This window comes from Lutra lutra, chromosome 1 (assembly GCF_902655055.1).
Source record: "Lutra lutra chromosome 1, mLutLut1.2, whole genome shotgun sequence".
NCBI lineage: Eukaryota > Metazoa > Chordata > Mammalia > Carnivora > Mustelidae > Lutra > Lutra lutra.
Window position 1 is genome coordinate 121,312,444 of NC_062278.1, and position 12,778 is coordinate 121,325,221.

Sequence of the window (12,778 nt, forward strand, 5' to 3'; positions counted from 1 at the left end):
AGGAGAGCGAGGGAGCACAGGCAGACAGAATGGCAGGCAGAGGGAGAAGCAGGCTCACCGCCAAGCAAGGAGCCCGACGTGGGACTCGATCCCAGGACGCTGGGATCATGACCTGAGCCGAAGGCAGCTGCTTAACCAACTGAGCCACCCAGGCGTCCCTCAATTTGCTATTTTGTTCAGGATTTTTGCATCTTTGTTCATCAAGAATATATTGGCTTATAATTTTCTGTTCTTCTGGCATTCTTGTCTGGTTTTACTATCAGATTTTGGGGCCTAAAATATTATCTAACCTGAGGAATGTTCCAGGTACACTTGAGAAGAGTATTCTATTGCTTTTAGATGGAATGTTCTGTATACATCTTTTTTTTTTTTTTAAAGATTTTATTTATTGATTTGACAGAGAGAGATCACAAGTAGACAGAGAGGCAGGCAGAGAGAGAGAGAGAGAGGGAAGCAGGCTCCCTGCCGAGCAGAGAGCCTGATGCGGGACTCGATCCCAGGACCCTGAGATCATGACCTGAGCCGAAGGCAGCGGCTTAACCCACTGAGCCACGCAGGTGCCCCATGTTCTGTATACATCTCTTAAGTCCATCTGGTCTAATGTGTTGTTTAAGGCTGATGTTCATTTACTGGTTTTCTGTTTAGATGATCTATCTATTGATGTAAGTGAGGTGTTAAAATCCCCTACTATTCTTGGATTACTGTGTATTTCTCCCTTTAGGACTGCTGATATTTGCTTTTATACATTGAGGTGCTCCTATGGGGGCCAGAATATTTACAAATGTTAGATCCTCTTGTTGGACTGACTCCATTATGTAATGATGCCCTTGTCTGTCTCTCATTATAATTTTTGTTTGAAAGTCTATTTGGTCTGATAAAAAGTGTAAGTCTTTTGGTTTCCACTTGCATGCAGTATCTCCCATCTCTTCATTTTTAGTCTATATGTGAAATGAGGCTCTTACAGGCAGTAGAGGGATAGGTCTGGTTTTTAAAGTCCTTTTCAGCCGCTTTTGACTGGAGAATTTAGTCCATTTAAGGTAATTATTGTTAGGTATGTACTTCCTGCCATTTTTTTAAATTGTTTTCTGGTTGCTCTCTGTTCTTCCCTTGTTCTCTTCCTTTGTGATTTGATGTCTTTTTTTTTTTTAAGATTTTATTTATTTGACACAGAGAAAGAGAGATCACAAGTAGACAGAGAGGCAGGCAGAGAAAAAGGGCTCTCCGCAGAGCAGGTAGCCCAATTTGAGGCTCGATCCCAGGACCCTGAGATCATGACCTAAGCCGAAGGCAGAGGCTTAACCCACTGAGCCACCCAGGCGCCCCAGTGTGATTTGATGACTTTAAGTGGTATGCTTGGATTTTTTTTTTTATTATTTATTTTTTATTTTTTTCAGCATAACAGTATTCATTATTTTTGCACCACACCCAGTGCTCCATGCATATGCTTGGATTTCTTTATCTTGTACATCTACTAAAGGATTTTGCTTTGTTGTTACTGGAAGGCTTACATTTAACAACTTCACATGTATTTTAAGTTGATAGCAAATTATGTTTGACAATAGTCTAAAGCTCTAAATTTTTTCTCCATCTTTTACATTTTGAGACCACACTTTTAAGCCTTTCTATCCTACCTATCCTTTAATTATTGTAATTAAATTACTTTTGTCTTTTAACTTAGAAGGGACTAATCTACTACCTTCACTATCTATTTACCTATCCCGTGAGATCTATTCTTTTATGTTTTCTTGTTACTAATTAGCATCCTTTTGTTTCAGCTTAAAGAAGTCCCATTAATATTTCTTGTAAGGCTGATTTAGTGATGATGAACTCCTTCTCTAACTTTGGCTGTTGTGGAAAGCTCTTATCTTTCAATCCTAAACTCTGCTGAGTACAGTTCTTTTTTTTTTTTTTTTTTTAAAGATTTTATTTATTTATTTGACAGACAGAGATCACAAGTAGGCAGAGAGAGAGAGGAGGAAGCAGGCTCCCCGCTGAGAAGAGAGCCCGATGCGGGGCTCGATCCCAGGACCCCGGGATCATGACCTGAGCCGAAGGCAGAGGCTTTAACCCACTAAGCCACCCAGGCGCCCCTGAGTACAGTTCTTTGTTGGAAGATTTTTCTTTGAGCACTTTGAATGTATCTCACCACTCCCTTTTGGCCTGCAGTTTCTGCAGGAAAATGTCTTACAGGAGTTCCTTTGTATACATACAAGGGAGCTGTTTTGTTCTTGCTGCTTTTAAGAGTCCCTCCTTGTCTTTAACTTCTGACATTTTAACTTTTTTGTCCTCCAAGTTTTTCAATTCCAGCTAGATAACATACAGTGCAATTGACATTTTGTGTCTTGTAGTGGACTCTTCGGATTCAACTTATTTGGAACTTTCTGGGCTGGCTGGATCTGGATGTGTGTTTCCTTCCAATGGTTAGGAAGTTTCAGTCATTATTTCTTCCAATAATTTTTCTGTCTCTTTCTGTCCCTTCCCCCATTTTGGGACCCCTATAATGTAAATGTCAGTCCACTTAATGTCCCATAAACTATCTTCATTTTGTTCATTTTGCTGCTCTGATTGGGTGAGTTCCCCTACCTTGTCATCAAGTTTACTGATCCTTCTGTTTCATCTAGTTTGCTACTGAACTCTGCCTCTCTATTTCTCAGTTTAGTTATTGTATTCCTCAGCTCTGGGACTTCTATTTAGTATTTTCTTTTCTTTTTGTTGAAATTGTCACTGTGTTCATCCATTTTACTCTGAGTGTGGTAAGCATCTTTACAACTATTACTCTGAACTCTTTATCGGGTATTTCATTAGTTTTTCTGAGATTGTGTGTCTTATTCTTCATCTGGAACATAAAATCCTTTGTTTCTTCAATTTGCTTGTTGACTTTGTTGGTTTCTATGCATTAGAAAAAATAACCACCTCTCCAAGTCTTGGAAAAATAGGTTTGCATAGAAGATAAACTTTGTGTTCAAACCTGCCCTCTCAGCTGTCTCACAAAGCTTTGTGATTGTTCAAGCAATCTACTGTATTTTCAATGGCTCCAGGCTGTTGGAAATATGCCAAGACTTGTCAGTGTCCTAAAGGAAAGGATTTTAGCACCTAGATTCAGGCTAATTGGAAGCCACGCCCTCAGCCACCAGCTTTTAAAATCAACTATATATAATTCTGTGAGACCACAAGCATAAGCCCCACTGGCCACCAGAGCCAGGTTATTTGGAAGGGTCTCCCCGGTGGCAGTAGCAAAAATCAGGGCCCCAGATGTGCGTCTACCCTCTTCTCTGGGAGACACGGGCAAGGTCTAATGAGGCAGAGGGAGAGTATAAAGATGGTGTTCACCAGCTTCGTTCCCTGAAAAGAGCTCTGTAGGTCACAGATCCCTGCCAAACTGGAAGCCTGCCAAGATCTGTCCCTTGTGCAAAAAGATATACAAAGATGTTCACTGCTGGTAAAATAGTCTAAATCTATCAAGAGGGGAAATGGTTAAACATATTACAGCCCGATTATAACTAGGAAACACTGTTATTAAAGGTAACGCTGGATGTGGAAATGCAATGTAGCCTCACACATACAAAACATTTTCCCACTCCCTGTGTGTTTGTTGAGTGTATGCAAAGCCAAGGTCTGGAAGGATAATTATGATCTCTGGAGAGGCAAGCTAGACTGGGGAATGAATGGTTCAATGAGATGGGTATGACTTCTATAAGAATGACTAGTATAAAATCTACTTTTCTCAATATTTGTACAGGTAACTTCTCAACACCTGGCAAATTCCACTGAGGCGTGACAAGCTAGTTGTTTTCATTTTAAATAGTTTTGCTGAGAACCCTACTGCTCAAAGTTCCAATTTCCAACTTCTTAGGAAGAGATGGGAAACTGGATAAACTCCCATAACTGTGATAAGCAATTAACCAATTCAGGAAAAATGTTTCTAGGTCCTGATTTCTTCCCCAAAGCCACTTTAACTGGTCCCATAGGACATACAGAATTGCTTATTTTGGGGGCACCTGGGTGTCTCAGTGGGTTAAAGCCTCAGCTTTCGGCTCGGGTCATGGTCTCAGGGTCCTGGGATCAAGCCCCACATTGGGCTCTCTGCTCAGCAGGGAGCCTGCCTGTCTGCTTACTTGTGATCCCTCTGTCAAATAAATAAATAAAATCTTAAAAAAAAAAAAAAAAAAAAAAGAAATGCTTATTTTTATAACCCAGTTTACTCCCTTTACTACAGACTATATCTGTCCTGTTTTTTAGCCACTCTAACTACTTGTCTCAGACTGGTGAAAGTGTTATTAAGTTTGAGAGACATGAAAGAACCATATATCCCCACGCTTGAGAGTCACAATAGACATTATCACATCAAGAGTTCTGCCGGGTCCTCTAAAAAACAAATATTGGATTTGGTTTAGCCTAGAGCATTCTTCCTCGATCAGAGACTACCCTTTAAGGCAGCATATTTGGAGTATTAGTTGGGGAAAACTAAACTAAAATAATCAGTTTCTAGGCATACTTCAACAAAAAGCAGCTTTTTAAAATTTCACCACAATTAGACTGCAAGCTCTTTTGCATATCTAGGTAATATTAGCAAGCCCAAGGGCTCATTCATTTCGGTTTTTCTCTTTAACAAATTTGTAGTAACACAAAATTTTATTGTGGATAAAGAAGTATTTTGGAAAAATCATGACCAATAAATAGATTTACCTCCTGCTTCTAACTGAACTCCTGGAGTCAAGTGAAGAAATTCTGGTTTCATGCTTACTCGGGAGCCAGAAATAAAACCAAGCACAAATTCAGGATTCTCCTCTGCCATTCTAACCTAAAAGGAATGTAATAGGAAAGTAGTTAATTACAGAGTAACAGTTCTACAAGTAAAAAATCAACTCTATTAATAAAAAACTTTTGCTAGTTTATAAATGTCTTCTCTTGTTTGATATGAAACTCTTATCTAAAACAGGTAATCTTAGATATGAATCTACATACTTGATCCATTAAGACCCTGAGATAACCGCCTCTCCCAATTAATCATACCTTAAAAACAAAAGACTCCTATACTGTGTCCATCTAAAACTGAGATGGTAAGTAATAATGCTTGCAAACCTACCTACTTCTAGAGGCTAGGTGGAGAGTACTCTAGAATACATTAATAATGGTAGGAAACCAAGCTGAAGGCGTACTGCCTACCTACACAGGGTACTGTTCCGTATCCAGACACCCACTGTGTAAAAACAGTGACGTCAAGAGCTAAAGAAAAGGCACCTTTTACCACATTCCTTTAACATCTGCCAGTAACTGATCTCTACCATTTCTATACCATTTCCTCACATTTACAGAAGTTTCTCTAGAAGGTCTTATTTGGCTCTTCTGTGAGGTTCCTACTGTACTATTTGTGTCACCAAGTATTACCACCTACCAACAAGCCAAGTCTTGTCCTTGAGCCAGACCCAGACTCCCAGAATGCCAAATATTAGCACTGACTCATGGACTCTCTGCTAGGAGAGGTGGGAAATCATATTTATCGTCAATTTAGAGGTGGGGTTAAAACATGGCCCCAGGGCCAAATGATTTCTTCAAAGCTCGACAGTATTTAAAGTAATACAAATAATAAATTCCCATGTGAAAATTAACATTTTGTTAAAATTTCTATTACTTTTAAAATTAATGGTCTTTAAAATATCTGTAAAGGAACTTTTTTTTTTAATTTTTTTTTTTAAAGATTTTATTTATTTATTTGACAGAGAGAGATCACAAGTAGACGGAGAAGAATGCAGAGAGAGAGAGCGAGAGGGAAGCAGGCTTCTTGCTGAGCAGAGAGCCCGATGTGGAACTCGATCCCAGGACCCTGAGATCATGACCTGAGCCGAAGGCAGCGGCTTAACCCACTGAGCCACCCAGGCGCCCCTGTAAAGGAACTTTTTAACTAGATAGTTATCCACCTCATTTTATTCTGGTGTGCACGGGTGGGGGTTTTGGACTAACATATATGGTGTTATAAGAACTTTTAATAATGGCGAGTTGGGGCGCCTGGGTGGCTCAGTGGGTTAAAGCCTCTGCCTTCAGTTCAGGTGGTGATCTCCAGGTCCTGGGACCGAGCCCCACATCGGGCTCTCTGCTCAGCAGGGGGCCTGCTTCCCACCCCCCCCCCCCCCGCCTACTTGTGATCTCTGTCAAATAAATAAATAAAATCTTTAAAAAAAAATAATGGGGGTTAATGGAGAAAACACCATCAGAACTCTAGAGCTTTCCCACACAATACCAATCAATAGCAAAGACTGAAGAAAATAAAACTACATCTGGACTGCTGTGATGAGAATGCATTTCTGTGACTTGGGAGATTCTGAGAAACTGCACATCTGGAAAGAAACCCTTCAATTTCAACATATGGCAAAATGGAAAAACAAAGACAAAAAACTCCAACTATCTAAAGCCCAGATAAGGACAGAGATATTTGACCAAATACTTGTATCTCAATGTTTGTATCTCTTAAGTGCCCACTACAAGATATAAAATGTTATTACCTGGAAACTCTAGCGCCCTAGCATTAGTGTTGCCCTAACAGCTGATTTTTTGGGGGCAAGGGTTCCATAAATCTCAAATTTGAGCTGTTTTCTTTCCCTGTCACTTCAAGCACAACAGTCCTGGCCTTCTGCACCCCAGCCCCTCTGTCACTTACCGCAGCTTTTGTGTAGCTGCCTGTAGCCAAGGAGCCAGCAGAGCTCATCTCCGCAATGAGCAGGCATCCCCGCTGCAAAGGCAGGCCGACTTCACTCAGGCCCCGCACAACCCCCGAACCTGGCACCACGTGAGCATTGACCAGATCTGCCCAAGAAGCTATTTTAAAGACACCACCTGAGAAGTTGAAAAAAAGACAGTGTTCAAACAAAAACCACTAACTTTTTGGCCAACCAACTGTAGTCTGCAGTAATTTCACAGAAATATGCGAATGAACCAGAGAAGTGCTTTGAGAACTGCAGTGATTCCCAGGGGCCTGATGGGTCCATCTGCGAAAAACTGTTCATCTGGTGGCTAGTTGAAAGCGGCACAATGAGCAAAAAGTCTTACAATTTCTGCACTTAGTTATCAGCAACACTGAGAAGACTGGCTTTCCTTGTAGGCTGAAGCTTCTGACCAGCAGTAAAACATGAAGAGTAACGGCACTCCAGTGAAGGGGGCACCTGCCGCCAAAGACACCAGCATTCTGAAACTCCTGTGAAGACGACCGAGGCTCATTCTGCAGGAGTCTCTCAGCAATTTTACCATCCCTCAAAGGTTCTACTGTTCCTCAGGTCTCTTAATTTCAACAGGCAACTGTATTCACTTTAAAAGCTAACAGCAATACCCCTAATCAATTTCTGAAAAAACTACATGCAAACCTGTAGAGTTTGTGTAACTTTCACATCAGTTGGTAAACTAAAGTAAGCAAAGTGATGATGGTAGAACATCTTAAGCACAGGGAAAAAAAATCAGACAAATCTATCCTAAAGAAATAGCTTGAGCATAAGCATGTATTACTTTAAGAAAAATTGCTATCTCTAAGATGCCTTTAAGCGTTAACCTTTCGGGACGCCTGGGTGGCTCAGTGGGTTAAGCTTCTGCCTTCGGCTCAGGTCATGATCTCAGGGTCCTGGGATCGAGTCCCGCATCGGGCTCTCTGCTCAGCAGGGAGCCTGCTTCCCCCTCTCCATCTGCCTGCTTGTGCCTACTTGTGATCTCTCTGTCAAATAAATAAATAAAATCTTAAAAAAAAAAAAGCATTAGCCTTTCAACAGACATTTTATCTTGTTATTTAAGTAAAAAAAGTTGTCCTATACAATATTACAGAACTACAGAATGGGTAGAAAATTAAGTAGATTTTTTTTTAAACCAATACACGCTCTATTTTGAACTCCCATTTAACAACAAAAAAGTATGCCAATAGGTCTTTTTTTTTTTGCCAAAAATAAATGTTACAACTTTACACTTTGATTTCATTCTTTTCTATATCTGCAATTTTCATTTTTCAAAAATTCAGAACTCATGGGTATTCTGCCAAGGCCAACACCTGTCATTTTTGTCTGCTTAATACCTGCATCCCTTTCTTTTGGCATCAGCACACCCATTTTCTTTGGGGAAACTACCTGTGACCACAGCTCAATTAAAAAAATTTACAGTTAACAACCTCACATCACCAGAAGCATGGCCTATATTACCAAGCTAGTAAAGGTATTCTTTAACCCAGGCCTGAGTGACTCATTTGGGATAGGCATAAGGAGTGTGCCTACCTGAGAAAGAGGTTAAAGAGAGAAGAAAGCAGAGCTGAGAGATGGCAAGAAGGCAAGTTCAAAAGACTTGCACTTGAGCTCCTAGATCTAACCATGCTTGACAGACTCTTCCATGGCTAGACTTTCAGTGATGGGAGTCCATACATTTCCTTTTGTTCTTTAGGCAGTGTAAGCTAAATTTCTATTTTTGCAGATTCCTAAATAATGCTTACCTTCATACTGTTTTTTTACTGTGTTTCCTATATCTGCAAATTTCCGGTCTTCAAATATTAAGAACTCATGGCGTTTTGCCAGAGCCGTTAACTCCTTCATCACATCTAGGGTAAAATCATTCAAAATATCCACATGAGTCTTGAGTATGCAGATGTGGGGTCCTAAAGCATCTGCTAGCTGCAACAGCTCTCTGGACTCTGAAATATCAGCAGACAGACAGAGATTGGTCTCTTTCTTCTGCATAAGCCGGAGAAGCTTCGCCGCAACTGGGTGAATCTTAGGCAGCTCTGCACGTGCACCAAAGCTGAGTTCTCCAGGAGCTTTGTTTACAGGAAGGAGTGAATCATTGTGATTAGCTGCCACAAAAACATTCTCCTGAATAAATCTCTTCACTCTTTCAACCATCTCCGCATCAATTTTTTTCTGTTGCTCAAGAATCTCCAGCATTTTGGACAATGTACACACTGAGTGGAGATGGATCCCATGCGCCTGCAACTTGTCTCTGCCTCCTTGCTCTCTGTCCAGCAGCACTATGGCATCAGTGACCTTCAAGCCCTCCTTCTGAAGAACCTCAACAGTTTCCAAAACACTAGATCCACTGGTAACGACATCTTCAATGATCAAACAGGTTTCTCCTGGATTAACAGCTCCTTCTACAAGACGTTTAGTACCTAGAAAAGAAAACACTGTTGACTTCAATTTAAAAGTATGTATTTCAGCCAACTCAAGATATATCTGGCCTTATAAATTTGGCACATGTTTATGAAGAGATGGATGATCTAAACCTTATGTTCTGATAATCTATTTTTTAAAAAGAGTTTATTTATTTAAGACAGAGAGAGAACACGCACAAGGAGGGGGAAAAACAGGCAGAGCAGGCAGAGGGAGAAGCAGGCTCCCTGCCGACCGAGGAGCCCGATGTGGGACTTGATCCCAGGACCTGAGCTGAAGGCAGCCGCTTAACCAACTGAGCCACCCAGGCATCCCCGATAATCTACTTTAGAGCTACTTTATCTTTATTCCTGATAAATCTTCAGTGAGCCATGATTACCATGTGTTCAGTGTTCCCCTATCTGGAAATTGTCAAAGTTACATATAGAGAATATTTACAGCAAAACTAGCAAATTATAGTGTAAATAAACACCACTTAATGTGTTCATGATCAAAATTTTAAATGTGGAGTTTCTTAAAGCAAGATAACCTAGATCAAGGAAAGTTATGAAAGAGTGACCCAATACCATCAATGAAATCATTCCTTTATCCACCAACAAACAGCTCGTGACTCAAGATCAGCCAAATAACTGGCCTTTTGAGGAAATAAATGCTCAGCAACCATTTAGATGCACCACTACAACTTTATGAGTTATATAATGCAACGTGAGTACAAGTGCTTCCCCACTGCAACCCCCACCATAGACTACTTACAGACACACACATTTTCTAGAGACTTGTTTTCTAGTTTCCACTATCAAATTCGTCTAATAACAATATCTAATATCAAAAATATTGTTTTAAATGGAGAATTTCAAGCAAAACTAGACAAAGAAGTGTAACAAACCCTCTAAATACCTCAAATCCATGGTAATTCTTGTTTCAGCTACATCCCCACCTCTCTTCCCTCCCTCCATAATTTTTAGAAGCAAACCCCAGATGTCATGATTTTCATCATAAAATTTTTTAGAATGCATCTTGTAAAAAAAAATTACTAAATACGGGACACCTGGGTGGTTCCGTTGGTTAAGCCACTGCCTTTGGCTCGGGCCATGATCCTGGGGTGCTGGGATTGAGTCCCACATCAGGCTCCTTGCTCGGCAGGCAGCATGCTTCTCTGCCTCTGCCTGCTTATGCTTGCTCTCTCTCACAAATAAATAAAAATCTTTAAAAAAAAAAAAATACTGTCACACCAGTGTAAAACAAAAAACCCCATTAATTCCTTAATGTCACCAAATATGAAGTCAGTTCCAGTATTTTTAGATTGATTTTTTTTTAAGTTTTTTTTTTAAGTAATCTCTACACCGAATATGGGGCTCAAACTCACAACCCCCAAGGTCAAGAATCCCATGCTCCTCTAAGCCAGACAGGTGCCCCTAGACTGATTTGTTTTTAAAGCAAACTCACGTGTATAAAACACACACCTTATAACCTACTGCCAAGGACCCATGAAAATATCATCTTCCTTTAGAGAATTTTATGTGGCATTTCTCTTTATGCAGTTTAAATTACAAACATACCAGTAAAGTATGTGCCCTTAGAACATTCTGCTGCTAAGAGAAGGACTGGTTAAAAACATTAGGTTTAACAGATACAGTACAAAAAAAGCACTTTTTTACATTGTTCAGTATAAAACATTGTACCCCTAGAATCTAAAGGAAGGGAAGGTGATTTACAGTAACAGTTAACCAATTCTAAAGGACCTTTGAAGAATATCCAAGGTGACTTTGGCAAACATCAGTCAGAGCCTAAAAGAAAAAACTCCAACATTATCAGGTTATGTATCAACTTAAAGCTTAAAATACTTTTATTTTACCATAATCCTTTGTTTCTTTCCTTCTAATAAGCATTGGAATTTGGTTGGTTGAACAGATAACTGTAGCCAATGGTAAAGCTGTATAAGGTACTCCACACACGGTGTCAAAATTGATTCCTGCATTTTGGGCAGTTTGAAATAAAATATCAGCAACCTGTAAGAAAATGAACACATAAACTATATATTATTATCTTAAATGGTGTGTATAAATCATGTTAACACAACATTAAAGACAGTAATAAACCAAAAGCAGGTAGACCCAAACTTGACCAGAAAAGTATGTATGCCTTTTTGTTACATGACCCTCTATAAATCCCAGTTTGCAAATATAAAAACATAAGAATGACCCCACTTGCCTCTAAGGGCAACACAGAATTTTGACCCCAAAGACTAAGAATAGCTCCTAATTTCCCTTAGTAATTTATTATGATGTGACTATCTAAACCTTTCTGTATACCAGCCTGAAAGAAGTCTTTATTGAAAAAAGTTTCGGGGGGTGCCTGAGTGGCTCAGTCTGCTTGCTCAGTCATTGAGCGTCTGCTTTCCACGCAGGTCATGATCCCAGGGTCCTGGGATCCAGCCCCACATTGGATACCTGCTCAGCAGGGAGCCTGCTTCTCCCTCTCCCCCTGCTTGTGTTCCCTCTCTCACGGTCAATCTCTGTCAAATAAAGAAATAATATCTTAAAAAAAAAAAAAAGAAGAAAGAAAGAAAAGAAAAATTTCGGGGTGCTTGAATAGCTCAATCGGCTAAGCAACTGCCTTGGGCTGAGGTCATGATCTTAAGGTCCTGGGATGGAGCCCCATGTCAGGTTCCCTGCTCAGCGGGAAGTCTGCTTCTCCTTCTCCCTCCTCCTCCTCCCTGTTCATGCTCTCTCTCTCTCTCAAATACATAAATAAAATCTTTTTTTTAAAAGTTTCAGAAGAGAATACTACTTAATTTGCATCGAAAAAGTAAAATACCTAGGAATAAATTTAACCAAAGTAAAAGACCTATACACTGAAAACTTGAAGACGCTGGTGAAAGAAAGTGAAGAAAGAAATAAATGCAATGGTATTCCTTGCTTATGAATTGTAAATGTCCACACTACCCAAAGCAGATACAAAGCAACCCCTATTAAAATTCCAATGGCTTTTTTTTTTTTAACAGAAACAGAACAATCCTAAAATTTGTATGGAAGCCCAAAAGATCCCAAACAGCCAAAGCAATCTTAAGAAAGATAAGGCTGAAGGCATCATGATTCCTGATTTCTAATTACAAAGCTAGAGTAATTAGAAGATTGTGGTATTAGCATAGAAACAGACACGTCAATGGAACAAAATAGAGCCCAGAAATGTACCTATACTTATATGGTCAACTAATTTATAGCAAAGGAGCCAAGAACATACACTGGGAAAAGGACAATCTCTTCAATAAATGGTATTGGGAAAACTGGACAGTCTCATGCAAAATAATGAAACTGGACCACTATCTTATACCACACACAAAAATTAACACAAAATAGATTAGACTTGAATGTTAAGACCCAAAACCATAAAACCCCTAGAAGAAAACACAGGTGACAAGCTCCTTGACAAAGGTCTTAGCAATGATTTTTTTTGGATTTGACACCAAAACCAAAAATAAATAAGTGGGACTACATCCAACTAAAAAGCCTCTGCACAGTAAAAGAAATCACCAACAAAATGGAAAAAAAAAACCCAAAACCAAAAAACAAAAATATCTGCAGATCATATATCTGGCTATGGGGCTAAGACATAAATAACTCAGATACCTCAATAACAAAAAAATCAAC

At 39.7% G+C, this 12,778-nt stretch overlaps 1 protein-coding gene across 1 annotated transcript in view; it reads right to left on the bottom strand.

Moving 5' to 3' along the window:
- Positions 1 to 12,778, bottom strand: part of UMPS (uridine monophosphate synthetase) — a 29,895-nt gene that overhangs the window by 9,349 nt on the left and 7,768 nt on the right. The window contains exons 2-5 of the mRNA XM_047734904.1: positions 10,984 to 11,137; positions 8,456 to 9,127; positions 6,656 to 6,831; positions 4,687 to 4,801 (exon numbers count right to left, since the gene is read on the bottom strand). Coding sequence (XP_047590860.1) covers positions 4,687 to 4,801; positions 6,656 to 6,831; positions 8,456 to 9,127; positions 10,984 to 11,137 — 1,117 coding nt within the window. The remainder of the gene's footprint in view (positions 1 to 4,686; positions 4,802 to 6,655; positions 6,832 to 8,455; positions 9,128 to 10,983; positions 11,138 to 12,778) is intronic.